The 27,992-nt window shown below is 39.0% G+C and overlaps 1 protein-coding gene across 1 annotated transcript; it reads left to right on the forward strand.

Annotated features, from left to right (window-relative positions):
• waca (WW domain containing adaptor with coiled-coil a) lies at positions 1 to 26,981 on the forward strand. The gene is made up of 13 exons (XM_026915262.3): positions 1 to 271; positions 472 to 505; positions 1,272 to 1,464; positions 6,802 to 6,890; positions 13,891 to 14,006; positions 15,060 to 15,184; positions 19,386 to 19,631; positions 20,808 to 20,930; positions 21,982 to 22,130; positions 22,246 to 22,361; positions 22,845 to 23,088; positions 25,077 to 25,204; positions 25,441 to 26,981. The coding sequence occupies exons 1-13, from the start codon at positions 231 to 233 to the stop codon at positions 25,508 to 25,510; spliced, it is 1,674 nt and encodes a 557-aa protein (XP_026771063.1). The 5' UTR covers positions 1 to 230; the 3' UTR covers positions 25,511 to 26,981.
• The last annotated feature ends 1,011 nt before the right edge of the window (positions 26,982 to 27,992 follow it).

Consider the following 27,992-nt stretch of genomic DNA (forward strand, 5'->3'; position numbering starts at 1 on the left):
GCCCGGATGTAAGCGAGAAGGGGCGGTGCGATGCCGAGGCTGAGAGTTTGGTGTGGGAGAGGGACATGGACCGAGGGCGCTCTTCCGACTAGCAGAGGCCGAGAGCGACTCGCATAGCCAGAACTCTTGAAATAATAGATGAGATCGGGTCTTCGATAGCCTAATACAAAAAACCCATATAAGCAGCCCATCTTTCACATCTACTTCACGCACACACTAACACGGCATTGATGGTAATGTATACAAGGAAACAACCGAGACTCGGCGATGGGTAAAGACCTATAATTTTTGCACTACGATTTTTTTCCTCCTTTTCCTTCTCCTCTTTGACAGTCCGCCATTTTTAGTGAAACCAAAATAAGTAGAAACTTAGCCAATGGAGCTTATGCGGCTGTTGCAGTTTGTTCAAATGCTTAACTACAAGCATGCATGACTTTTCGTGTCTCTAACCTGTTTTCTCTCTATTTGTAGGTGCAACGACCGAAGGGACTCTCAGCCCTACCAGGTAGCGCTAAGCTAGGCTCAAACAAATCAGATTAAAAGGGCCACTCTGGCGCAGGCTTCTGGAGCATTACAGGCCTCTGTGCGCAAAACAGACACAAAAGTCTCAAATCGACCATGATTTCTGTCGAAAATAAACACACAACATACACACCGCGACATTTATTCTTCTTCCTTATCCTGTGAGCCGACTGACCGTCGAATTTACCATTAGCTAACGCTAGCTTTGCGGTGTAACGTTAACGAGTTTCATAAGCTAATGCTAGCAGCGAGCTATGAAGTTAGCTGGCTAAAATAAGGCCTGAATGTCTTAAAAATTTGACGCTAACGATGTAATTAAAAAAAAAGCCTTGATTTATGAGAACTAATAAATCATTCACAGTGAATTTTTAGTAAGCAATGACATGTTTTCTTGCATATATTTTGGCAGGGAGTTCATAAACAACCTAACCGGTGTTGACTGTTAGTAACGAGATGTCAGAAATATGCTGGAAGATCTACAATGTAATTCACACACCATTAATAAGTTAAACAGCTGTTAGACGTATGACCTGGGGTATTTCAGATACAGCAGTAATATTTTTCATATATTTTGCTTGTGTTAAATGTCATCCTGACGTGCTAGTCAAGTCATGATTTCAACCTTATGTTGTGAATGTAAAAATTCCCATGGAAGGTGCTCAGGTATTGAATAAAGGTGTATGGCTGTATACATATGTCCATGAGTGCATGCTGAAGGCACGCAATGTATTATGTCTTTCCCTTCGCAGACTTTTAAATACTCGTCGAAGAGTCACCCGGGTGGTGATCACCGGCATGAGAAGATGCGGGAGAGCAGTGATGGCACTCCGCCGTGTAAGATGCTGCGCAGATCAGACAGTCCTGACAACAAGCACACTGAGAGCAGTGCACACAGCAGAGCTAAATCCACACATCTCCACCGGGCCAGAGACAGGGATGGAGGTACGATCACTCACGCACACACTCCTTGTCCTGTGCCCACTGAACAGACCAGTCTGTCTGTAAATAACTGGCCAGTGCTTCCTTCAGGGTTTGGTATCCAAGATTCTTTTACTGCCATGCAACAGTGTTGGTGGTAATTGAGTTTCAGTACAGCTCAGCTATACGCGAAACAATAAGGTGCAGGACGAGACAACGCATGGAAGAAATTTGCATTAATACGGTGTTAGAGTGTAAATTTAATATGTAAATATAGACCTAGAACAAAAGGACCGAAAACGAATAGCAGCAGTAGTGATTGACGTAGATGTGTAACAGAAATGACAATGCACTCATATTATCAGAATTAGGAGTTCCGATTTAACAGTGTGATTAAATGTATTCTGTACAAACATTACCACGGGTTCACAGCTGAAGAGCAGTTATGAGTTGAGTTCTCAGAAGGAAAGAAACACAAACTGACACCATTTCCAATAACATACAGTTAGTTCAAAAGTGAAAATGATGGTCAGAAAGTGTTTTTTTTTTTTTTTCTTAAAGTGGAAAAGCCTACTTTTAAAGGATTGCTTTTGGAAATGTTGCTTTTTCATAGTGAGGTGGAGTAATGTAATTGTTACTGGAGTAGCTCTGTGAATTGTCGATCATTTCTTTACAGACAGTGCAGTCGCATGTCTGAAAAGTTTACTCCAGCTTTTACCTACCAGAAATTATCCTGTAGCAATAACTGAATTGACATCTTGGTTTGGACTCAGTAATATCTTGAGGGAGAAGTGTTTTCACACTTACAAATGGAGACGCTTCAAGACGCAGTCTTTTGTTTGGTGTTCAGTGCATACCATCTGTAAAGTTTAAAATGCTGAAGGATATAAATACAGACAACATTTTAGAAGGATTTCACGTGGCATTAGGTATGCACAGGTATAGTCCACATACCTGTTGTGGGCAAATAGCCTGCTAATAATCAATCCCAGCATAAGATGTACATATTGCGTGTGAAACTCTTTTGGTGTGATGACAAAGCATACACACTCTTACTTCTTATCCTGTGCAAATCTCTCGCACTTCTTGCAGATGTCTGCTTGTGATACATATCTGGAAACCTCTACTATCTGAGAAGTACCAAAGACATGTGTGGATATTGTATATTCAAATAGAATATCAACTCAAAGTACTACGATTTTCAGACCTCAAATTACTGGTAATATGTATTATGAATGAAGCGTAATGCTTAACTGATCAAACCCTCGACATGATCTGCTACTGTATTTCTCCTGTATTATTCATTCCCAGGAAGACATTTTTAAAGAAATCTCCGCTAAGGAACATTATCACAATAGCTTGCAGTCTCTGAAATGTCAACCATTTATTTTTGCTAACCATCTTTTAACCTTAATGCTAGCTTTCTCTCTGTGTCACACATTGGCTTCTCAGATGACTGACATGAACTGAAACTGAATGAACAGTTTTACAGTGAATTCCAGTGAAGAAAACAGAAGTTTTTCTTGTCCGAATATGTTTTGTCATGGCAACACTGCAAAGTAAATGCGTTTTAATTCTCAATGGAGTTTAAACTCATCCTTCAGTTACATCTCTAAGATACAAGGCATCTTTTTAACTCTAGTCAAATAACCATACAGGAAACAGCACAAAGTTATGGGGTAGCTTAATACTCGATCAAAATGCGTCAGTTAGCATAGCAAAGCAAGTATTGTAGTGAAATAAGAAGTAGTAACATAAATTCCAGGTTCATCTGAGATTTGAAACCAGGACTTCTTACATGAAAACAAACAACATTAGAAGGCAAAAGAACATGGAAGTCAGTTTGTTTGCGCAGTGCTTTCCCATGTTGTGGGTCTGTACACCCACAACCTTAATGTAGACATCACCAAATTATCAACTTCCTTCACATTTATTTACATTTTACCCTCATATTCGTAATGCTCATGAAACTCTTAATCTCTGCAGTCTTTGATTTTAAGTGGTCCAGAATGTAATGTATTCTGCATTATTGCTTAAAACTCAACCGACCAGTTTCTTTCAACTGTTTATAGTAAAGGACTACTGGAGTTAAAAATAAATGTAATGGTATATTTGCTTAGGTGCACACCTGCAGTAGTCTCTGAGCAGCACATCACCAGGCACTTGTAGCTCTTTTCAATTTTACTGATGCAGTTATTTTGCTGAATTCACCAGAGGTGCATCACGTAAGCATCAGAGCGTATATGCTACCGGCATGACAGCAACCTTAATTTTTATAAAGAAAACTCTCACTCTCAAATGTTCAGTCTTGTTAATTAAACATGGAGAACAGGGAGAGCTGAAGTTGGGCCAGCTGTAATTATAACACAGCTCAGTAAATGACATGAAGCAGTGCAGCCTGTTTGACGTTTTCTGTATCCATGAGTGTTATTACCGTGCAAACACGTCTCTGTGAAACTACAGGTGCACAATCATGGCATCTTTGTAGATTATGATTTTAAATAAAGTTCAGCGTCTAGAGAGTGTTGTGTGATTTTTAGTGGAGTTCTGTGAGTTTAAAAGAGATAACATGCAAAACATGGCAGCGCAACACACATCCTTGTGCTTTATGTGCCATGACGAGTGTCTCTGGGGTGATTTTAAATGCATGGGGTGATTTTAAATGCATTTTACGGAGACAAAGGTGCTTGAAGTATATCTAGTGTCAGCTGGCCTTTAGGCTGATCCTTTAGTTGTGTTCAATGCTTTAGTCGAGTTGCTTTTCCCTCCAAAATATAACTAGTGTATTTTGACAGTTGTATGAATCTTGTTTACTGAACAGTGGAGATTGCTGTTAAATTAATTGTTTTCCATATTATGTCTGTCACTCAAGGATGATATTTTTGCTGATGGACCTTTTGCACCAATGAGCAAAAGCTTGTGGATGCAGGACATGAAAGCAAATAAACTCAGCCTTAACCAGTATTAACCTCTTCAGCTGTTGTGGCATCTTGAGTGATTTTTTTTTATTATTATTATTATTGTTTTCGGAAGTCCAGAGTTAAATGGGTAAAACCGTGGTAGTGTAATTTGATTTACTTGTTTTCCCAACCCTAACTGCACAGTGTAAATTGAGTTTAACACGGGCCTGTGAACGAATTCTGTTTTGACATTTATTATTGATGTACAGTGATGGTCACAGGCATATAATTTTTTTGTAATTTTATTATTAGCTTGGTAGTACGGCCTGTTTTAATGAACACTCATTCAGAATCTGCATATTTACCGTTACAAATTTAGCAGAGACCGTTATCCAGAGCAACAGATGTTACTGAAGTGCTTTGTCGTCTCCATCAAAGATGCATCCTCATGCTAGTGCAAATGGGTCAAGGTCCAAGAATTATCAAGCTAGAACCCTGTTAGAGTGTACAGTGAGAGAGTACAGCAACAAAAACGACACAAGCCTTGGTTTTCTTTTACAGTTAGTACTCGTTTAGGTGATTGGTTGACGAGGTGGGTCTTTAGTGTTCATTTGAAGACAGACAGTGACTCAGCTGTTCCTCTGCCATAGCAGGGGAGGTTCATTCCACCACCTGGGTGCCAACACGGAGAAGAGTCTTGATTCATGTCTTCCTTGTGTATCGAGTCATGCTAGAGGCTCAAAGGGAACATGAGGCACCCAAAGATGGATGGTTGGAGTGAAAACCTGTAGCCACACTGAGGCTTTGCAGATAAGATTAGACACACTGATCATATTTTCACAGTAATCATACTACTGTAGCATTTGTATTTAGGGTAATAATTGTATAACAGTTTCACAATATGTGGTTGTTGATATCAGATTAAGTATCTTGGGAGAAATTCCTGGCCTGTGTATCAGACTTGATGTTTGCTTCCTTGTCTCTCTAAATATGCTGAATTGAGTAACAGATTATATGTGTGTGCAAATACTAACTTCAGAGCAGGTATAATGTGTGTGTGTGTGTGTGTGTGTGTGTGTGTGTGTGTGTGTGTGTGCTACTGTACGCTTCTGTTATGGTGATCAGAACATTCCAGAGTGTTTTGTTTCCTAGTTTTGTAGGCATTTCTGAAAAAGTTAACTAAAAGAGCAAGAGTTTCATTGGAAAAAGTCATTATACTGTATGTTACACTGCTGCTAAAATGGTTTTATGTGTTTTTATGCGTAAACCTACGTTCTTCTTGCAGTGATGTTTGGGTTCTCTTGTGGTGCAGTTCCAGAGGGATATGATGTCTCAATGTAACAGCATACCTAGTGACAGCGCTGCTGTAGCCTTTTCCACATGCAGCAAGCAGTGCTGCTGTAGTCACGTGCACAAAATGTATTTTTCTCCGAGTCTGTTTTTACTGCTTGAGGCCCATGGTTTATAATAAAATACAATATTCATGCTTTGTTGTGCACGTCAGTGCTGTCTGTTACAGAAAATTAATCAACACCTGTCATATACTGTTCTTTTATTATACCATGGCGATGCTGTATTCTTGAATCTGGTTGGTCAGGTGTTGATTAATTTTCTATAACAGCACAGCTCTGATATTAGTTCTGTCAAGACTGCACATAGCATGAATATTGCATTTTTTTTTTTTAATAGTGTTTCTAGCTAGAAATTATTAGAGCCAGTGCTGTGGTCACTCATGCATAGGACGTATTTTTCTCTCTGAGTGTGTTTTTCTTGATTGCAGTTCGCTAGTGGTATCCGATCCATGCTGTTATAGAAAATTAAAGAAGTGACCAGTCAGATTTGATAATTGAGCAGGGCTGTGGTATAGCACGTAACCGCAATAACACGACAGGACGTGCTGTTATAGAAACATAATCTGTACTTGGGTGGTGTGATGTGTTGGATAAGAGCACATTTTAAACTAACTCTAGCCTTAGATTATGGAGATTGTCTGCCATACTAGTTCCTGTGAATGAACTATTACTATAGAAATGATAAAGTGCATTAATATAAGCATATCCTGTAAATTACAACCAGAGCTACTGTCAGAGCTGCTGTTAAAGAAAATTAGTCAACATCTGACCAGTCAGATTCGAGAATTCAACAGGGCTGTGATATAACATAGTATAACTGATATACGTTGTATCTTGCAGAGAATCTATATCTTGCCCAGTGTGTTTGTCTGCTTGGGTTCCTGTACACATGAGCGAAAATCCTTAATCTCTGTTGTCCTCAGGTCTGCCACATGTATAATGTGCAGCCCACTTATTTAATTTAACTCCTGCCAAAGGATCTCGATCTGAAGCACAAGCACTTTCCCTATTCAGTTGACTATAGCAGAGCCTAGAGCCTAGGTCAAGTGACTAAATTGCTGCTGTTTTGTTGTTAATGGTATTTTTAATTGTTCTTTATTAATTTTCAGGCACCAGTATCTCCCCTCAAGAGAATTCTCACAACCACAGTTCTCTGCACAGCTCCAACTCTCACTCGAACCCCAACAAATCAGACACTGTAAGTACCTCCTTGTCTCTGGCTTGCACTGCTGGTGCTCACATCTGTGATAGAATAAATAAAAACAACTGAAACTATATCTTTTATTTTATACTAATGTTGGCTTTGAGGTATTCTGTTTAGACTGTAGTTTTTGAACTGTCACTCCCAGGCATTGTCTCCCCTCCATTACTGTATAATCCAATACTACCAAAGAGGCAGGAAATGGATGGTGTCTGTTATTGTTATGCAGAGTTGCCAAAATGACACATGTGGTATGATAACAACATATTGATCTCTAAGTGCTGTTAAAGTGATTCCACTCGATAGGAACACTCAGCTTGTTGTGCTCTTAACACATGTAATCTGTGACACACTGCGAACATTCAGTGTGATTGAGAAAACATGAGATGAGGGAACACCGAACCGAACATCGTATTTTGTCTTTAAAAAAAATTGTGTAGTGCTTTTTCTGATTATGCTTCAGTTAATGGTAAATAAAAACCTTCCTTTGCAGTTAGTTTCTCAACAATTTTACTTAGCTTTTGTATTTTGATATTGATATAGGCCTGCCAGTATCATGATATAATAGGTGGATGGTTTTTTTTCCCGTTGAGTTTTGTGATATTGTTTCTTTTTCGTTTAGTGTGGTTGGTTTGACACTGCAGCATTGTTCGATTATTCCATATTGTTTGGACATATGAGTGTTGTTTGGTTGGTCAGGATATTGGTGTGGTGTGCTTGGATGGACACTTCTTATTGGTTCTCATTGAGGGTTGTTTTTCCTTATATTTTACAGAAAAATATAATACTATGTGTGCCAATAATAATAACATTGCTGTTCCAAAGAAGGAGGAAAAAGACTAGAGAAAGGAAAAAGCATTGGAACAAAAAGTATGTTTTAAGTTGACTCTTAAAATGGGAATAGGAAGTAAAATCACAAAGGTCACTGGGGGTGGCATTCCAAATGTTGGGGTCTATGGCACTAAGGGCGGTTTCACACTTACGGATTCAGCAGCTGAGTCTGAATCAGAGCGATATTTCATGCTTTTGGGTCATTAGCTGTGTGGTTTGGTTTGGTTTCACACCACACAATTAAACAAACCAAAAAGCAAAAAAAAAAAAAAGTTGTTGAGGTGCATGTAGGGCTGAAAACGCTTCAAAACCTTTTCATTCTTTGGTTAGAAAAACAGCGAAAGAAAAAAACAAACCTTAACCAAGAGCATATAGAAATAATAATCACCCTGCCATGGAGCCAGCACTAAATAAATTGCTGGATAATTCTGTTAAAACCTAGTTTAAAACATTTTGTGTTATTACATCCGGCATTTATTTTCTACTTTTGTTTGTTGGTCCAAAAAAGGATCTGTACCTATTGAAGTCAGTCTGACCTTAAGTACTGCTTAACTTTGTATTTGATTATCTGAGATAGGGAACCAGTGTAACTGTTGAAGAATTGGTGGTAATGTGTGCTGAACATTTGGTACGAGTAAGGACTCTTTTTAAATTTTGAGTAAGTTGGAGCTTTTTTACTAGAGTTTTACTAGAAATGCCGTAAAAACGGGATACAATTTTCAAGCCACAAAATGCATATGTACTTCTGGAGTTGTTTTAGACCCATTCTGGTCTTTAATGAGATGATTAAATATTTCTTAAAACGTTTAAGCACAATAAATGAAAACAAATGCCTGTGTATTGCCCTATGCACTTTGTAGAAAAAAGGCATGCAAGGGGAGAGATGGTCTTTCTGTTTTGTCAAAAAGAGTTGCTGTTTACATGTTATACATAATACTGTTTACATATATATAATGTGTGCGTGTATGTGTATATATATATGTGTGTGTGTGTGTGTGTATATGTATGTGTGTGTGTGTGTGTGTGTGTATATATGTATGTATATATGTGTGTATATATGTATGTATATATATGTATATATATGTATGTATATATATATATATATATATATATATATATATATATATATATATATATATATATATATATATATGCGCGCACACACATAATAGCAATGATTATCTCATTACAGTGGCACCTGTCAAAGGGTAGAATATATTAGGCAGCAAGTTCAGTTCTCTAAGTTGATGTTTTGAAAGCAGGAAAAATGGGCAAGCATAAGGATCTGATCGACTTTGACACGGGCCAAATTGTGATGGCTACACAACTGGGTCAGACCATGCCCAAAACGGCAGGTCTTGTGGGGTGTTCCCGGTATGCAGTGGTTAGTACCTACTAAAAGTGGTCAAAGGAAGGACAACCGGTGAACCAGTGGCAGGGTCATGGGCGCCCAAGGCTCACTGATGCATGTAGGGAGCAAAGGTTAACCCGTCTGGTCCAATCCCATAGAAGAGCAACTGTAGCACAAATTGCTGAAAAAGTTAATGCTGAATGTGATAGAAAGGTGTCAGAACACACAGTGCATCGCAGCTTGCTGGTTATGGGGCTCCGTAGCTGCAGACCGGTCAGAGTGCCCATGCTGACCCCTGTCCACTGCTGAAAGCCCTACAATGGGCACGTGAGCATCAGAACATCAGAAGGTGGCTTGGTCTGATGAATCGTGTTTTCTTTTACATCACGTGGACCGCTGGGTACGTGTGCGTCGCTTACCTGGATGCAGCATATTCTGCTGGGAAACCTTGGGTCCTGGCATTCATGTGGATGTTATTTTGTCATGTACCACCTACCTAAACATTGTTGCAGACCAGGTACACCCCTTCATGGCAACGGTATTTCGTAATGGCAGTGGCCACTTTCACCAGGATAATTCGCCCTGTCACACTGCAGAAATTGTTCAGGAATGGTTTGAGGAACATGACAAAAAGTTCAAGGTGTTGACTTGGCCTCCAAATTCATGTGCAACTTACAGGACTTAAAGCATCTGCTGCTAACGTCTTGGTGCCAGATACCACAGCACACCTTCATGGATCTAGTGGAGTCCATGTCTTAACGGCTCAGAACTGTTTTGGAGGCAAAATGGAGACCTACACAATATTAGGCAGGTGGCTTTAATGTTAGGGCTGATCTGTGTGTGTGTGTGTGTGTGTGTGTGTGTTGTTAAGTGTCTGTTCTTGTACTGATGTAAATCAGGCAGGAGATGCAGATGCAACAGGTTCCACAGTATTTTCAAAAGTTATTAGAGCAGGAAAGGCAAAATGTCAAAAATGAAACTAACTTTACCAGGGTTACTTTTCATATCATTTTTGTGAGGACCAAATTGTGTTCCCACATGTAATGAACTGTATTAGGGTTTACTTGGAAGAGGACAGAGACCCTTGCTTTTTGGTGTGCTAGGGTTCAGTAGTATTGTGCACATATGGGTACAGGTGGAATATTCACATCTGTCAAAACTGACCAAACTAAAGAAAAAGAGTAGGCGTGAAAGCACAATTGTGTGGACAGCCACAGTGACTGCAGCATTTTGCATACATTTGCTCTGATGTTTTGAGAGTCCAGTTCCTGTCTGTTGTTGTTGTGTCAACCTCCTCCTGTGTTCTGACCATCTGTCCGTTTCTGTTGGTAATCTCTGAGTGTGTTGGTAATCTTACAGCAGAAAGATACAAGAGAACTACATTAAGGCTATGTTAACATTTCAAGCTTTTGATGTTTTGCTCAGATCAGATCTGTCTATCTTGATCTTCACATTCATAACCACAGGTGACCCCTATATGTCTTTTAATTTGAAGGCACCTTTCCCCAGAAACACCCTGCATGTGCACATGGATTTCTTGGGCAGTAGTTTTAAACACTATTCGGTTTTGGTTTCTCCCAGTTTTGCTTGAATTGATTCTCCAAATGTCAAATAACTCACCAATTTCTCCATCATTCTAGTGAATATGGTTCCTGCTGTTGCTGTCCTCCATTGTTATTTTGCCACACTGCTGACACTGAATTGTGACGCTGACATTGATATGTGCACGTGTATTGGGGAAAAGCCACATGAATTCCGATCTGACCTTTTTCATTCATTTCGCATGGCCACATATTGGATATGTATTCAATCTATGACCACACACTAAAGTGGCTCAGGTCTGATTTGAAAAGAATAGATTTTTGTGTCCATGTGGTCCTGAAAAAATCTGAAGGTTTGTTTCACTTCTACCTGGAAATGTGAATGTAGTCTAAATTACTACAGTTTATTATTTAACAGTGATCTATGAAAATGGATGGTTAACCATTTCTGATGTATAGATTATTTCAGATTAGTGTTTAGGGCTTCTGCCCAACATCCAGACTTTTCCCCCTGTCCAGATAATTATATACACTGCACTGAGTTTATGAATAGCTTATGCTTTACTGCTGGGTTACAAAGTGTTAAACAAAGTAACATTATGCAGAGTAGTTACACAACGCAATGCTAATATGGAATTCTGGAAAATTGGCTACTCTGGAGTCCTGACCTCAGCATGATTGAAGTTGTGGCATTACTTCGTTGCAAGAAAAAAGCTAATCCTGCATGAAGTTTGTGAGAATTGCCTTCTTGAGTTGTGTGTTCTAAAGGAGGCCACAGTGATGCTACTAAAGACAATAAATTCTTGTTATTTTTATGTAGTGTTATTGTGTACTTGCATTGAATTTAATATAATATAATGTAATTTTTTTTTTATATATATATATATATATATATATTTAGGCAAATCATTTTGGGGTGACCAAATATTGCACCTACTTTTATAGCACGTATATTAAAGCATTTCCATGTAAGGTGAAGTTGTATGGTCTGTGTAATTTATTTATTTATTTATTTATTTTTTTTTTTTTTGGAAGATTACTTGGCAGAATTTGATAAATGGGTGACAATGTCATATTCTTTCTAATATGAGTTTGGGAATGGGTTTGAGACAGTGCTATATTTAGTTCCTCATATGCTCCATCTTAAATCATTTTGTCTCTGAATGGAGTAAAAAGCTCCTGCTTTTCTTCAGACTATCTTGCTATGCAGAGGCAAAAATAATGCAAACGTTTGATGTTTGGTTTCTTTAATCTGGTATTGTAGGGATAAAACTGCCACTGCACTGCCAAATTGTTGTTCTTGTTATAGTTGGCTCATGAGTTGTAATATTGTCTTTTAATCAGCTGAGTGAAAATGGTTTCATACTTTATAATCTGGTCAGAAGACCAAACATGTCTTGGAAAAGCTTCTTTGTCTTTCTTCTTCTTCATTTTTTTTCAACTCAGAAACCATGTGGGATGCAGTCCTTTGCACTTAACCGTATTTTGCAATTGAAGAGTTTGCATACACAGTGCACGTCACTGTATCTTTAAACATCTGTCTAGCCGACATAATAACTTCCAGTGAAAAATTACTATTTATGAAATAATAGTATAATATAAAAAGTCGTGTGAGCTTGAAGATCTATCTATTACAAACATTTACTACATCATGTGGAGAGCATAGATTTTGTATTTGCTTTGTAGCACTGTTAAATACTGATTGTGTTGTCGGGTAAAAGATTCTGAAGGGGTGATGCACCAGAATCTGCATTACCTTATATTACAAACGCTTGCATCAGGATGTGACTTTTTTCCTTGTGTGCTTTCTGTTTTGCTCCCTTGAACTTCCCCTCCCCCTCATTCCTCACTCATCTCAGTGTTTCTTACCAGCTCTTCATGATTGCCTCTGTCTGTTTCTGTAATGTTGGCTGTCTCTGTTTCTACCACTTGTCTTTCTCTGATTCATTGATGTTTCCTTTGTTCTATCTATGCAAACTGTTTTGTTATTAAACCAAAAACAAGAACGTGAATTACGGCAGTTAACACAGCACACTTCTTTAGGGGTGTAATGACTGAAAAGAATCGAGGCGACAATCATAAATTGATAATTTATTGTAAATTAATTGTCATCAAAAAAGGACAGACAATTGTTGAATAATAAATATTAAAAAATAATAATAATAATTTTATTAAAGTTGTGTGTAAATAGGCTAGCAAGGCGAGTTTCCCTTTAATTCTGATGCTTTTGAAGTAGTCCTTCTCTATGTCGTCGTACAAACTGAAAATATATAGTAGAAAATAGACCTGGGCAGACGATAATCACCCATGCTTGTCTGAATAGAAAGAACCAATAGAGATAATAGTGTTTTTGCACGAAAAAGCCCTCATGTAGCATGTTTTGTGTTGATATAAAAAAAAAAATGCCCACGCCACATTGTAACCATAACGACCTGACAGTTTCATGAACAGCTCAAGCAGGGAAAGAATGCAAGAATGCAGTGGGTTAAGGGTCTGACCCAGAGCAGGGAGAAAAGCAGGTGATGGGCTTGTGCAGACTGACCTTGTTATTAGCAGCTGGTGTGTTTTAACGAAAACAACTCTTTCAGGGAAAGTGTGTTTCAGTGGAAACAGCTCTCTGCCTTCGGTCTGTGTGCATGTGCTCACATATGTCGCTGTGTCCATTCTTCTGCATGCACACAGTGCTTTTTCCACGACTCAGACTCGCAGGTCTGGCTGCCTCCTTTCCATTCAGACCTGACTGCATTCCTGAACTGTGCTAATTACTGTGATATTACCACCCAGCCTTAGCAGCAGGTTCAGTCGTATCTTCAAATATCAATTCGTTACTTTATGAATCTAAGTTGTGTTGTAGCAGGTTCAGCGATGGGGTCAAATATCAATTTGTTGCTTTATAAATCAAAATAGTATGGTTGCAGATTCGGTGGTATAGTCAAATATCGAATCGTTGCCTTAAGAATTGAAAGTGGAGGTTTACACTCCTACATGCATGTATGCAAATTCTGATTTGTTAAAATACTGGAAAGATTTTGAAGTTACGTATTCGATGCTAAGACTACACTGCAGTGGAGAACAAGCTTTCACTTTAATGTTTAAATTCAGTACATTTTTATCAGTGTTGGATGTTAAGTTTGTTTAAATGTATTTGTTTTTCCTAATATATCTGAAGAAGTCTGTAACCGTACACAAAGCACTAACATTGGTCATATTGCTAAAATCTATTTTGGATGACTTTCTGTTTCGCTTTAAACTGTGTTTTTCTTAATCTCCTCAGGCATACGACCCTGCAGACGATTGGTCGGAGCACATCAGCTCTTCAGGGAAGAAGTACTACTACAATTGCAGAACAGAAGTGTCACAGTGGGAGAAGCCCAAAGAGTGGCTGGAGAGGTACACGCATGCTTCTGCAAATAGGACCTTTTTGATGTTCTACAGGAAGTCAGTTGTTGTCTTGTGTGTTAATGTTTTTGGTTTGTTCGCTGCACTAGTTTGTGATCACTGAAGCTGTGGTTACGAGTTGCCACTGGGACAGGCAGGGGGCAACATACAATAACCAAATCATAAAATTTGCTTATGGTGTTTAGTATAGACATAAGTGGGAGATTAATTCAAGATAAGTGTTAGAAATTATCCTTGTACAGTTGTGCCTGTCTGAGGCGAGCTGGCATATCTTACACTACGTGGTACAGTATGGTTACGTATCTGAATCCAGAGCCGTTTACACCCTGCTCGCGTTCCTGTGTCCATTTCTGCGTTGAGTAATGTTACCTGTGTAAGTAGGTGTGGTTCTCAGGACAGGATGGTGACTAGTGATGTGTACAAGTAGTGGTTGGTGTGAGTGCTCATTATGTTAGTGTGAATCCATGACATGGCACTGATACCTGTCTAACTCATAGGACTTATATTGAGCATGAGGTGCAGTGAGTCAGTACTTTAGCCAAGTGTGCCCATACTTTAATCTCAGTGCAAAAAAGAAAATGTTGAGTGCAAACGTGCAGTCACTCTTATTCTGTGGCTGGATCTCAAATGATCTTCTATTGAGCATATAGTGCACCATGTAGGTTCAACATCATTCTGGTTATACCCTATATAGTGAGTATGTACTAATACACTATTTTTCTAATGATTAATACATTTCTAATGGTTACTAATGCCTAATGATTGTTCTTTTATGCTTGTGTTTGCTAGGATAAAGATCCACACTATTTCTGGCTTTACCCATATATTCATGCTCAGTTTACATGGTACCCTGGCAAGAAGGGCAAATTCAGCACGGGCACTTGGTTACAGCAGGGGTTTATTTATTTATTTATTTACTTTGCAAAGGAAATAATGTTAAAAAGTGGAATTACAGATTTCTTACTGCACTGTCTTGTGAAAAAGAAAAAAAAAAAAATAGTTCTAGATCAGCCTGTCCCTATCCCTCTCTCTCTTGTGCTACAGGGAACAGAGACAAAAGGAGGCAGCTAAGATGGCAACAGCAACAGCGGTGGTCAATAGCTTCCCTAAAGACAGAGACTACAGACGTGAAGCAATGCAGGCTGCTCCCACAAGCTTCACCCCTACCAGTGAGTATCAGCCAGTGTCACACACCTGCTCACAGAGCTTCCTTATTCTCAGCCTTGTTGTCGGTTTCAAGAAACTACTGGTTACATTTGTGAGTTGTTCTGAAGAGGCTCTTGTGTTTTAAGTATTTGCATTTGTTTAGGTTGTGAAAAAATTTAATTTGTGATTCTTCTGATTCGAATTCACTTTTCAAAAGCCTGCATACATGATATAGTTGACAGAAAAATAGTAACATGGACCATGAATGCAGTCAACGTCCGCGATATATCCGTCCCTTTCCAGTCTCAGTCTTGCCTCCGAACTGTTAGCACTGATCGGTCAGTAATCAAATTCATGTGATGAGGTGTTATAGAAACAAAAACATTGTCAATTGGATGGGAAAAGCTAATATCTGCCGTGCGCTCTATGGCTGCTCAGGATCTACCATTAATTATAAAATGCTACTGCCAATAAGATCATTAGCTTAAATAAATTACTTTTAATGATGCTCTGCATCAGTTATTAGGACATACATATCAGTGTTTTCATAAATATATTATTATGAATGATGTAGTTAGCAAAGATGAGGAATATGAATTATGCTCTGCTGTGATTGGCTCTTGCATTGGTCTTCTATGATAACAGGATTGGATAAATGGTGTGATGTTGGAATTGTTTTGCTCGCTCTCACCAGGTGTGGAGGTGCTAGTTCCCATCACAAACACAAGATGCACTATATATTTTTAAAGTAAAAAAATAGCACTAACTATTAATGAGGGTGTTAATGTTATGCTAGTTCCCTTTTTTTTTTTTTTTTGTAATGTACATCATGCGTTTTAAAGGTTTATAGTTAAGATTTAATGTAGTGGAACATCTGAAAGATAAGTTAGTTCCTGTTATCACTTGTGTTATAGCTGCTATAAACAGCTCGCTCTCTCTCTCTGTGTGTGTGTGTGTGTGTGTGTGTGTGTGTGTGTGTGTGTGTGTGTGGGGAAAAAAACACAGCCTGCCATTTTTCTTTGAAACACCTCTGTCTTGAGGACTTTCTCATACTGGGAAAATTTGCAAAGCACTGTGACTGTTACAAAGTGCTGAAACCTAAAATTCCTTTTGTAAATGTTAAATAAATGTCTCCTAACATCAATAATGTTCTTTTCTTTGTTAAACAACACGCTTTTTTACATCCATTTATTATTAGTCTTAGATTGTGCGGTGCGGCCATCATTCCAGTCTATCTATAGCTGTTGCTATCGAAAGAATAACATTAAAACCAGTGCATTAATATAAAGCTATCGTTTATGTTACAGCCAGAACTATCAGTCAAATCTGTTATAATAATAATGCACACCTTCTGACAAATCAGATTTGAGAATTCAACTGTGCTGTGGATAAATTAATATAATAATCCCAAGGGTTGTGTTTTCGGCTGTGTGAAAGCGTGCCGTGAGTGCTGAGGTGTGTGGCTGTTTGCAGGTTATAAGCATGATGTTTGTGGCTCACTACGTGGTTGGTGCACTGTGTAGTCTAAGCCTATACGCAGTGTAAATTCACTACAAATCTGAAAGCTATTCTGAGTTGATATTTTTGACCTCCATCTTCAGCGTATCATGTAATATCCTTTTCATTGGATCACTTCACTGTTCAGTAATTTTAGCCCCATGTCATGGTAAATGTGTAAATGATATAGCTGTTGCAAAACAAGGGTTTTTCATGAGTCGATTCTTGTACCATTGGGGTTTGTTTCAGTGGTTGAGCAGCAAAAATGGTCAAATTTGAGGTTGGTTAAAATTTTAATTACAGCAGGATACAGTTAACTTGGCTAGTTAATTATTCTGTAAGTTATAACATACAACCTGCATAGATGTATTAAGTTTAAATGTGGAATGTGATGGACTCGACTGTGAGAGTGGGGTAAAACAAATAGCTGAAGAAAACATATTTGAATTAACTGACATCACCTTCTTCCAGTAGAGTCCTGCCCAACTTCTTTTACACTCAGTAGTAAGTTCAGCGCAGAAGCTATAAATAGTAGATGTTAATCATGAAAATATGTCAACAAGCGCTTTGACTGAGACTGCTAAGGGTGATCCAGAGTGCATGGCTGCATTCATAGATCACTATTTCCAGTGTGTCTGTAACTTTTTCCCAGATCTCTCTCCTCCAACATAACTATACAAATAAATAAATTTTCTTGTTTCTATCTCTGCCGATTTCACAACAGATACCCAGTGTGCAGATGCTGAGCAGAGAGTGTTTGAAACTAAGAAATTTCTTGGTGATTGTCATGTTAATTTCTAAACAGTATACGGTAGAGGTATTCACCGCCAGGCACTTAATGAAGTGTTATCAGTGGTTATCTCGAAGTTTAGCTTCTTGCCAGCCCAGATCTTCTCACGAGTTTGCAAAAGGTGTTGCAGTAGTTTATCAAAGGTTTTGAGCAAGACTGTCAAGACATTAGTTTATACAGTCATGGGGGAAAAGAAAGTACCCCTCCTTCAAATCGATGTTTTTTATTTATTAGTGCCTAAATATCAACTGTGTTGTCCTCACAAACTTGTAGAAATAAACAGATTACTTCAGGTGACGCACACCAAAAAAAAAACAAAAAAACAATTGCAATGTTATGACACATTTCAGTCATTTTTTTCCCCAAAAAAGTAAACCACATTTAGAAAACTGGTGGGAAAATAAGTCCAATTTTCCTTCTTCCATAATCATCAAGCGTAATTCGCAGCCAGGTCTTACTAAAAACTAAAGATTAGTTAATCATCCAGAAGTGTGGCTACCTCTATAAAACCAGAACTTTTGGCAGTTTGGTGTTCTGGAGCACTTAGGTATATGTCTGGATCATGCCAAGAAGAAAGCCACCTCAGAGAAGGGGTGTGTGTGTGTATGTGTGTGTGTGTGTGTATGTATATATGTGTGGGTGTGTGTATGTGTGGGTGTGTGTGTGTGTGTATATATGTGTGTGTGTGTGTGTATATATATATATATATATATATATATATATATATATATATATATATATATATATATATATATATATATATATATATGTATATATATATATATATATATATATATATATATATATATATATATATATATATATGTATATGTATATATATGTATATATATGTATATATATAATATAAAATATAAAATAATGTGTATTTACTATTTTTTGTACATACACAAAAAAAGCACTGAAACCTGAAACTACAGTCCTAAATTAAAAATAAAAAACTCACTTTGCCTGCACCTTATGGTTTGTTACTCATATACATGGGTATATTGTTTTACTTATATTCACTTTGATCGTAGTGTTTTAATTTGACATTACAGATCTTACTTGCGCTACCTCTGTATCACCGCGTCTACATTGTGAGTGAGGAGCGCAACTCGGCACTTGTTATAATAAACAATAGAATTTACGCTGCAAGTGTGCATATTCATATAATGACAATAAACTTGAATTAAACTAAACCTTTTAAGCAATTCGCACCAATTTCCCCTACCCCTTGCACACAGTGGAGCATTATGGATGTAACTGTGTAAGTTTGTGAATCACTGTTGCGCTTCCGTGCCACGCAAGCTCTGCTTTGCAAAGTTTGCAGGTTACAATCTTCTTCCAGGCATTTAATATAAAATGCTCCCATGCCTTAGAAGACTTGGGTTGCACACTTTTTTCCGCTGTCACTTGACAATTATGCCTCTGTCTGATAGTGACTAAGGTCATGTTGGGTATAAAAGGTAATGTTTACATAAACAACGAAAATTAATTTCTTCAGTTTACTGACTCTGGGTATTCTGCTAAAGCTAGCAGTGTCGCATTACATGTGTTTGATGTCACTTGCCATCATGAAACAGCTTGTACTTCCGGTTAGTAAAAAACCGTTAGTGTTCCATTTGAGATGATACAAGGCAGTAGAGTGTATAGTGTAAGTGCATAGTGTATAGTACGTCATTTGGGGGACAACTTTGTTCTGTACTCTGTGTGCAGACCAACTAATCATTGACAGCGATTTTCATAATTGATTATTATCGATCGAGGATTACTTTTTTGGCTTTTGCCATTTGTAGGACTGTTCCTTTGTGGGGGTTTTTTATATGCTAATGGACACTTCTGAAGCATCAGTACATGTATGATGTAAACTGAATGTTAACATGTGGTTGATCATGATCCTTTTTTAACAAATGTACTTCTGTCTTTATCCTATGCAGAGTCTGTAGTTGCCACAGAAAAGCCTTCCTCACTCACCCCATCCTCTTCCTCTGCTGCTGTGTCTGGGCTAAGTGCCGCCAATCCCACTAGCTCCGCGTCAAGTTCTACAGTTTCCCCGGTGATGCAGTCCCCTGCTACACCTACTATCCTACAAGACCCCTCCCTCTTACGCCAGCTTCTCCCAGCGCTACAGACGGCACTGCAGCTGAACAATGCCAGCGTGGATATGGCTAAGATCAATGAAGGTAACTTTGACACCCTGAGTGTGAGAAACTAGAGAATAGTGAAAGTGAGATTTATAGATTCAAGTAACCATAGTTGTCAGATTTTATTTTTCCTCCACCGTTTGGTGCAGAAACAGCTTGGTATGTTGTCTTTTGACAGCTGCTTCTTTAGTGCTAAATGTTGTTCAGATTGGAACTTTGCATTTGGAAAGCTGATTCCAAATGTCTGTTTTGCAACATTTAAATAGGCTCCCTGAAGCTCTTTTCCTCCAGACTGGCAGACAGTAAATTAGCCCTGATTCTGCATGTTGTTGTTGTTTCCTCTGCTGAGTGAGCTGTGCCATAATCCAGTATCCATGCTGAATCTGGTTGCTCTCCTTGCCCAGGTTAGAAATAATGCAGTCCTTTAATTGTTCAAACACTGTCGTCACAGAAAGGTCCTGGTAATGCAGGCCCACGTATGGCACACTTGATCTTCAGTAGTTGTGTAGTGACTGACTGCCAAAGTTTCTCTTTTCAGGCTTTTTTCGGATTTAAGTGCCAGTATTATGATTTTATCATATAATTAAATGTCTATATTTACCCACAGTAATGCTTTCTTGTTGCTGATCTGTAGAATTTTACATTCATTCCTTGTGAGCCATGTAAAAATCCACCATTTAAGTTAGGCTGAATCAATAAATGGTTTACTATTTTTCTGTGTAGGCTTACTGTATAGGGTATAACAGTGCCATCTGAGATTCAGCCATAGTAACTGTAACTGTCTTTTGAGTGTTTGTTGTGGTGTAATGTCATCTGAGGACGTATGCACTTAATTCTCTCATAGATTAAATTATTAGAGCCCTTGGTGGGCTTGTCACCATAAAAACGACTTTGCTATGTCAGTAGTTTTGTGTGTTCTATGAAGCAGGCAAACAGTGCAGTGACACATTTTGTTTACATAATTCTGTGAATCCTAAATAGTGTCTTACTACTCATGCCCATCACTAGTCACCTCACAACCTCCAAAGAACTACTCCTGCTTTGCTTATGTTATATGATGAGAAACAGACACTAGTAATTGGACAGGGTGTAGCTAGAATGTGAATGAGTGCTCAGAACTTTGTGTCCGTGAATAACTGCATAATTTATTTAAAAATGTATAACTGGTGACAGCCTGCTCTCTTTCTCCTCTGTTCTTTTGCTTTGTGTGTGTAGTTCTCACAGCTGCAGTAACACAGGCTTCACTGCAGTCGATGCTCCACAAGATCCTGACTGCTGGTCCGTCTGCTTTCAACATCACAACACTTCTCTCCCAGGCTGCCCAGCTCTCTAGTCAAGGTATCAGCCTCCACCACACACCCTTGCTCTCGGATATTCCGTCCCTCTGCTCACTTCACACACAGCCTCAGTCATGGTCGCTCCGTGTCAAGACTGTTGAATCCTTAAGTCATTTTTCATATCATGATTGTTGCTGCATCTTTTATTGGAGTTCACTACATATTATTAGAAGTTGTTTTTGACGGTTAGGTTATGCATCAGCTTGATTAGCATAAAGTTCTTCTGTACAAACCTTCTGTACAAACCTCAGCTAACATAAAACCACAACCTAACACTGTTGAAAAGACTGCTTTTGTTTGAGGAAGGTATGTATTGCTGAACAGGTTGGACAGTGAATTGCATTTGCCGATCCATTCCTCAGTTGAAACAGCTGTTCAGTCTGCCATGTCTTAGTTCAGTTCACTAAAAACTCAATTAAGTGCCATGTCATTGTGGTGATCACTGTTTCAGACAGAAAAAGCTACCTCATGAGCTGGTGTGCAGAACCTGAATGGAACGTGATACTGTGTGTGTGTGTGTGTGGTTAATGCAATGTTTATTGTATTAAATTTCTACTATATTTAAATGCTTATTTTGGACAAAAGGCTTTAATTGTTGAAATGGTGCTGCAGATGTGGAGTTTTCGAAAGAGTGCTACTAGAACAAGTACATAAATATTTCACCTGTGCTAGGTCATGTGCCAGCTAATATTTTTTGAGTAGTATGAGAGTTTTGGCAAGGATTTAACGATGAGCTTGGTTTGGAAGACACAGTCCAAAGCCGAGTGTCATTAACTAGCTTTCAGTCAGTTGTTAATTGGGGAAATTGGTTGTCTCTTGCCATTATTTGATGTCAGATTTAAAATTTTGTCTGTTCCAGAACAAATTTGTTCGAGCAAATGTTTTCAAAGTATCTACAATGAAGCACAATAACCATCTGGAATTATTAATGAATTATAAATGCATTAAAATGACTACAAATCATAAACAAGGCATAAAGATTAATTGTTTATTTTCTAAAATAAATGGTTTGTTTTCTTTCTTCTTTGTCTCTTTTCTTTTGCTTGGAGTAGCCCAGCAGTCCAGTCAGTCTCCGATGTCCCTGACGTCAGATGCTTCATCCCCACGGTCATATGTGTCCCCCAGGATCAGTACGCCCCAGACTAACACAGCACCCCTGAAACCCCCCCTGAGCACCACGCCTGTCTCATCTCAGACCAAGGTAAACACACTACGGGCCACCTTAGGCTGAAATTACAGAATGGTTTGTGCCAAGTGGTACATTTACCCCATCCTCCTCATCACTGCCTCTTGGCATTACTCTTTCTCTTTATTAGGTGAATGCTCTGGGGATTAAGGCCAGTTCTCTTCCTCCACCCTCGTCTCAGCAGCCCCTCCCATCAGATAAACACCATGACAACAGCAACTCCCCACGGACACTGCAGCGGCAGAGGTCTGTGTATGTCTCAAAGAAAGAAAAAAACTCAAAATATATGTGCATTATATCTATATCTATCCATCTGGTCTCAGTTTTGACAAGAAGCTGAACTGTAGGTGCAGAAACTGCTGTGTTCTTTTTGGAGTGGGAGTGACATTGTATACCTGCGTGATCTTGTACACTAGACATGAGCAGTGCTGCAGTGTTGCTTGTGCATATGTATGACCAAGTGCTACAGTATTTATAGTCAGTGCTTTCCCATTGGGGAAAGAACACCTATCTCCTTGTGTTGTGCTGCCATCTTTGGGTCACTTGTGAAACTGCAATTGGAAAATATGCAGCATTGTATGTTATCTGAAGTACTGAAACTGTTCAATCTTCTCAAGCTCTGTTCAATTTGGGTTTTTACCACACTTACAGATAGATGTACATTTTTAAGCCTTTTGTTCTAAATTGTATTTCAACATCACTGCCTTTCCTGTGCTATTCTTCCTGCAGTAGTCAGAGAAGCCCCTCTCCTGGTCCCAACCATGTTGGAAACAGTAACAGCAGCAGTAATAATGGCAATGGTGGTGGTCAGAACACTGGCGTGGGGCCCGGAGCAGGGCCTGCGGGTTCAGTACCAGCTGGAACAGCCCCGGCCAGACAAGCCTGCTCCTTCACACCCTCGCTGGCGGCGCATTTTAATGAGAATCTCATTAAACATGTGCAAGGCTGGCCTGCAGAACACGTTGAGAAACAGGTACTTTGCTGTCTTGTCTTATGTGCTGTGTTTTTTTGGCTGGACTTTTTGCATACTGTGTGTACTGTGCAGCAAATCTCTAAATGTCCTGTGCTGTAGAATCTGCCTTAATATTGTGTGCGTACACTCACCGAAAATTTTAATAAAATCATGCAGTGTACCTGAAAAATCTGCAGGAATTGCGTGATGCAATCATGTCGACATGGACGAGAATCTCAAAGGAGTTTCCAACTTCTTGTGGAATCCATGCCATAAAGAATCGAGGCTGTTTTAACAGTAAAGGAAGGCCCGACCCAGTATTAGTATAGTGTTCATAAGACATTGTGTATAGTGTTAAGACATTGGACTCCTGATCGGAAGGTTGAGAGTTCAAATCCCAGCACCGCCAAACTGCCACTGCTGGGCCCTTGAGCAAGGCCCTTAACCCTCAGCTGCTCAGTTGTATAAATGAGATAATTGTAAGTCGCTCTGGATAAGGGCATCTGCCAAATGCCATAAATGTAAATGTAAAATGAGTGTGTACTAAAGTAAGGCCATGGAATATGACTGGACGATGTAATATTGACATCACGGTACATAAACACTGATACGCGGAAAAGGGTATCCTCAGGTAGCAATGTTTGGATGGTAACAATTGGGTAAATATACAATGGCTGTGTTTTGTTAGCTTTTTATAAGCAAAACCGGAGCAGAATATATTCAGAGATGCAAATTGTGCATTGTTCAAGGTCCAGTGTGGGTTTTTTGCCTCGTCACCCACCACGACCATAGATTTTAACTGTGGATTAATATGTATGTGTATAGAACATTTTGTTCTATAGATCTCTGTAAACACAGCAAATTTACACCTTTCTGCAAAGCATTGTCATCTTTGCCGCTGCTACGAAACAACTGTTGTGGATGGGTTGAATCTAGGACAGTTTGGTGATGTCTCTACTCAATGGCACCTGATTTAATTCACAAATTCAAAACAGAATCACTCAACTGTGCTGGGCTCTGTAAGTGGAGGTGAGCACTCCTGGTCTAAGTTATATTTAGCTCACATGTACAGGCCAGATTTGAGCTCACTTCCCCCAGCTGTGGTGATATATCATTAAAGTAACTGATTTTGCCATTCTCTGATGCTTGCAATAGGTATATAAACTTTGTTACTGTTATTTTCATATTCAGATTTTTTGCAGTCCAGTTTAGGAAACTTGCCAGAAATCTGTTTAGGTCTTTGGTAACTTCTGTAACCATTTAGTTTAAATGATTGTTAATAATAAACATTTGTATATAAAAACAAATAATAATCATATTTAATGTCTTTAGTTCAGTTATATAATATAAAACCGTATTCCAGTGCTGTGAGTACATTTAATAAAGATCACTGTCTGTAAACAGCGAATGATTTAAATATAATGATCTTCACTATATAACCTGTTCTGTGTACAGCAATATATAGAAGATTTAGCTCACCGAGACCACACCACAAAATGGATGGCACCCAAATAATCAACTATATGGTGAATAACAAAACCAATTCAGGCTTAGCATTATTGCACTGGGTAATGCAATCTTGTCTGATTGTGGTAGTGGACTGCCATCTTCTGGTCAACAGTGCAACTACAGTTGCAACATCCAGCATAGTCCAATGATCTAGCAGTGACAAAAGCCCCTCTCATCGTCCTATCTTCTTTGGCAACAGTGGCGATAGTGGTGATGGTCAGAGTGCTGTTGTAAAGCACGAAACCAGCTGGAACAAGCCTGCTCCAAGACAAGCCTGTTAACGGGGCCACTTATTTTGAATCAGATCCACTTCAGTTCAATTCCAGTTAGTTGTAGTCAGTGTTTCCAGGTTGTCTTTGTGTTTATTTGCCTTTTGATGCATAGCATTGCTTTAAATGCCAGCTCTGTTTGGGACAAGCCACAGATGTTTTGGATGGTATGAGTGTTAGATGCAGTTTGATTTTTTTGTGTGTGTGTGTGTGTGTGTTTGTGTTTCTCAGGCGTCACGGTTACGTGAAGAGGCTCACACCATGGGCAGCATTTACATGTCTGAGAACTGTACAGAGCTGAAGAACCTGCGCTCACTAGTACGTGTGTGTGAAATCCAGGCCACGCTGCGTGAACAGAGGTAATCACTGCCTTCAGATTAGTTTAGCTACCTCTAAACATTTATTGAATCTGTCTTTTGTTAGTGGTTTGGCCTTCATGTGATAGCTATATTTAAAAAAAAAAAAAAAAAGGTTGGGCTTGTCAGAATACTGTACTACTTTGGTATCTCATTACGAATATTTCTAGACTTGTATTTCATGTCTTCTGCTATATTTCCCTTTGGTTTCTTTCTCTCTTGCTCTTTCTCTCTCACAGGATACTCTTTTTGAGACAACAAATTAAAGAACTTGAAAAGTTGAAGAATCAGAATTCCTTCATGGTTTGAGAACTCTGGGTTTGTTTGGTTTGGGTTTTGAATAGAAGGACAGCAGAGGTATGAGGATGATTAGGAATCCATTTTACGTGCACAGAACCCTGCGTGCACAGAACCCAACGTTCTGTTGTTCTGCTCTGGGTCCAGTCTTACACGAAAGGAGCTGCAGTGAGCTGTGGACTGAAGGGCGTGGGAGGGGGATGATGGGTGGAGGCTATGGGCCAGATGAGGTGGAGATGTTTTGGGACCTGCTCTTGCCAGGGGCCGTGTATATGTAGATTTCTTGTAGATGTTATTTCCATGTTGTAAATATGTTTTGTAGATGAAGCCATGGGAAGCCATGCCTATCAGAAAAGCTTTTGTCATCCAAATGTTTAAAAAAATAAAAATAAAAAAAAAAATCGAACCTAATCAGCACCAACTCCAGCTGAGGACATTCGTCGTCTTCAGATGTCCATATGTAAAAATCTAACTGCAGATTTTTAAACCTGCCTTTGGAGAAAAAAAAATCTGCTCGTCAGAAAAACGTTTGGTGAGCCATTGCCTTGAAGCATGTACTATATGTGCATGGGGGGAGGGGGGCAGTGGACGATCCAGTGGGGGCAACTAGTGACAATGACCACAACACACACACACGCATTCATGTCTTCTGACTGTGCGCATCTCCACCTTTTAAACCCTGTCTGGTTTGTTTCCGTCTCTCTCTCTGCATATGAATAATTGTAATGTTGCTAAATGGTTAATGGACTTTTTTCCATTTGTTGCTTTCTCTGGTTGCATTGTAAAGGTTTCACCCCCCCCAGTCCATGCCATTTGAAGGGATTAGATCATGTCTGCCCACAATGATTCAGTGGTCTCTGCCCCAATGGCCCTAATGTGCCCTCTGTCAACACCAGTGCCTGTTTGTATGGAGGAGTGAATCTGAGAAAGAAAGAGATCCTTTTGCTCTTTGAGTGACAAGGAGAAAGCACCATTCCTGCAGCTCGATCTAAAAAGCCCGCCTACCTGCCTCCCAAACTGGCTTCCCCTGACACTGGTGAAGTCTAGTTGACACCAAGAGCAACCCCCTCCTCTTTTTTTTTTTTTTGTTTTACTTGGGTTTCCAGACGTTCCGGCAATTTATTTTTCTTATTTCTTTTCTTATTATTTTTTTTTTAAGTAAGTTTATTGCAGCTTGCATTAAACCAAGAGTTCATTCCTTTGTACAGTTGCTAATTAATAATGGAGTTTAAAAAGAGTTTTATTAAAAGTTGCAGTGATTACTAGTATATCATATGTTGTATTCATAAATTATTGTCGCACATTTTCCTTTGCACCCTGATTGGACAGAGTGGAGATAGTAGGAAAAGGAAGTGGTGTTGAAGGTCACGGCTGAGGACTGGACATTACCAACTCCGCCACATCAGAATCAGGGCAGGGTCACTTGGGGTCAGAAGGTCAAATGTGAAATGTATGTATTGTAATAAACATGCTAAAAAGTAAATCTCGATTTGTGTTCTTTGTCATGTATTACAGGGGCAATCATTTATGTGTGGTTTACTAGGATATGTGATGAGTCAATATGAATGAACTGATTTGCAGTGATTCTTCCCTCTAACAGGAAAAGTTGGACCCAAACCATGCCAGCAAATTACCTCACACCATGTAATAGAGCCACTGTTTTTTTCCTTTCCTTTGTTGCTCATCTTTTCACCTTTTCTATACATATAGGAAAAACAGTAAACTGCAATTATATTTCTGTACATGGTGATCACAATATGCTTTTCAGGATATTAAATTGGACCAAAATACATTCAGTGTTCAGTGCCTGATCTCAGACCCAATGCTCAGTAAGAATTCTAGCTGCCATTATAACACAGATTGTAGATGCCTCTGCTTTTCACACAGCTAGCTTGAATTCTTGAAATGTGGTGATTTCATAATATTAATAATAATCTTCATATTATTAAAGGAGCTGCAGTTCCCAACCCTTAGACACCATGTTGATTATTACTGCTAATCTGAGTTTACTTTTGGAATCCTTGCAGGTGTGCAGTTTTTTAAAATTACTTTCCACCTATTTTCTGATTAATGATAGAAAATGTCTGTGCATTGTGTGTTACTCCAGTCAGACTTGTAAATTCCCAATGAAAAGTAAATGCCAAGATAATGTTCCTTAATTAGGCATTTGAAGTTGGAGACAGTAGAACTCTACATGCAGACAGAGTCTGTATTCCAGACGATATCACAGCTGTGTCTGAGCACCTCTTTCCTGATCCACTCCCTTGCATCTCTGTCTCATTCTCACTGTTTGTATCTCTCTCTTTAAAGGTGTGAACTATCAGCATGAAATGTGTAAACAGAGCTGCAGGCCTTTTCGCACCCCTCTCAATCTCTCACTTTTTTTTTTTCCTTCCCTCCCCACCCAAACTCAGCTATCCCCACACCCACTCATGCCTCCCTTTGATTCTCTTTGTTTCTGTTGCAGGCTAAGAAGTGCTCACTAATAATAATC

The sequence above is a fragment of the Pangasianodon hypophthalmus genome, chromosome 12 (assembly GCF_027358585.1).
Source record: "Pangasianodon hypophthalmus isolate fPanHyp1 chromosome 12, fPanHyp1.pri, whole genome shotgun sequence".
Classification (NCBI taxonomy): Eukaryota; Metazoa; Chordata; class Actinopteri; order Siluriformes; family Pangasiidae; genus Pangasianodon; species Pangasianodon hypophthalmus.

What these genes read in the sequence shown, in the direction of transcription:
- waca (XM_026915262.3), top strand. Translation starts at nt 231, where the DNA reads ATGGTAATGTATACAAGGAAACAACCGAGACTCGGCGATGG. An exon ending in GGCCAGAGACAGGGATGGAG is followed by an intron (nt 1,465 to 6,801) that starts GTACGATCACTC and finishes ATTAATTTTCAG; the next exon opens with GCACCAGTATCTCCCCTCAA. An exon ending in CACAAGCTTCACCCCTACCA is followed by an intron (nt 15,185 to 19,385) that starts GTGAGTATCAGC and finishes TATCCTATGCAG; the next exon opens with AGTCTGTAGTTGCCACAGAA.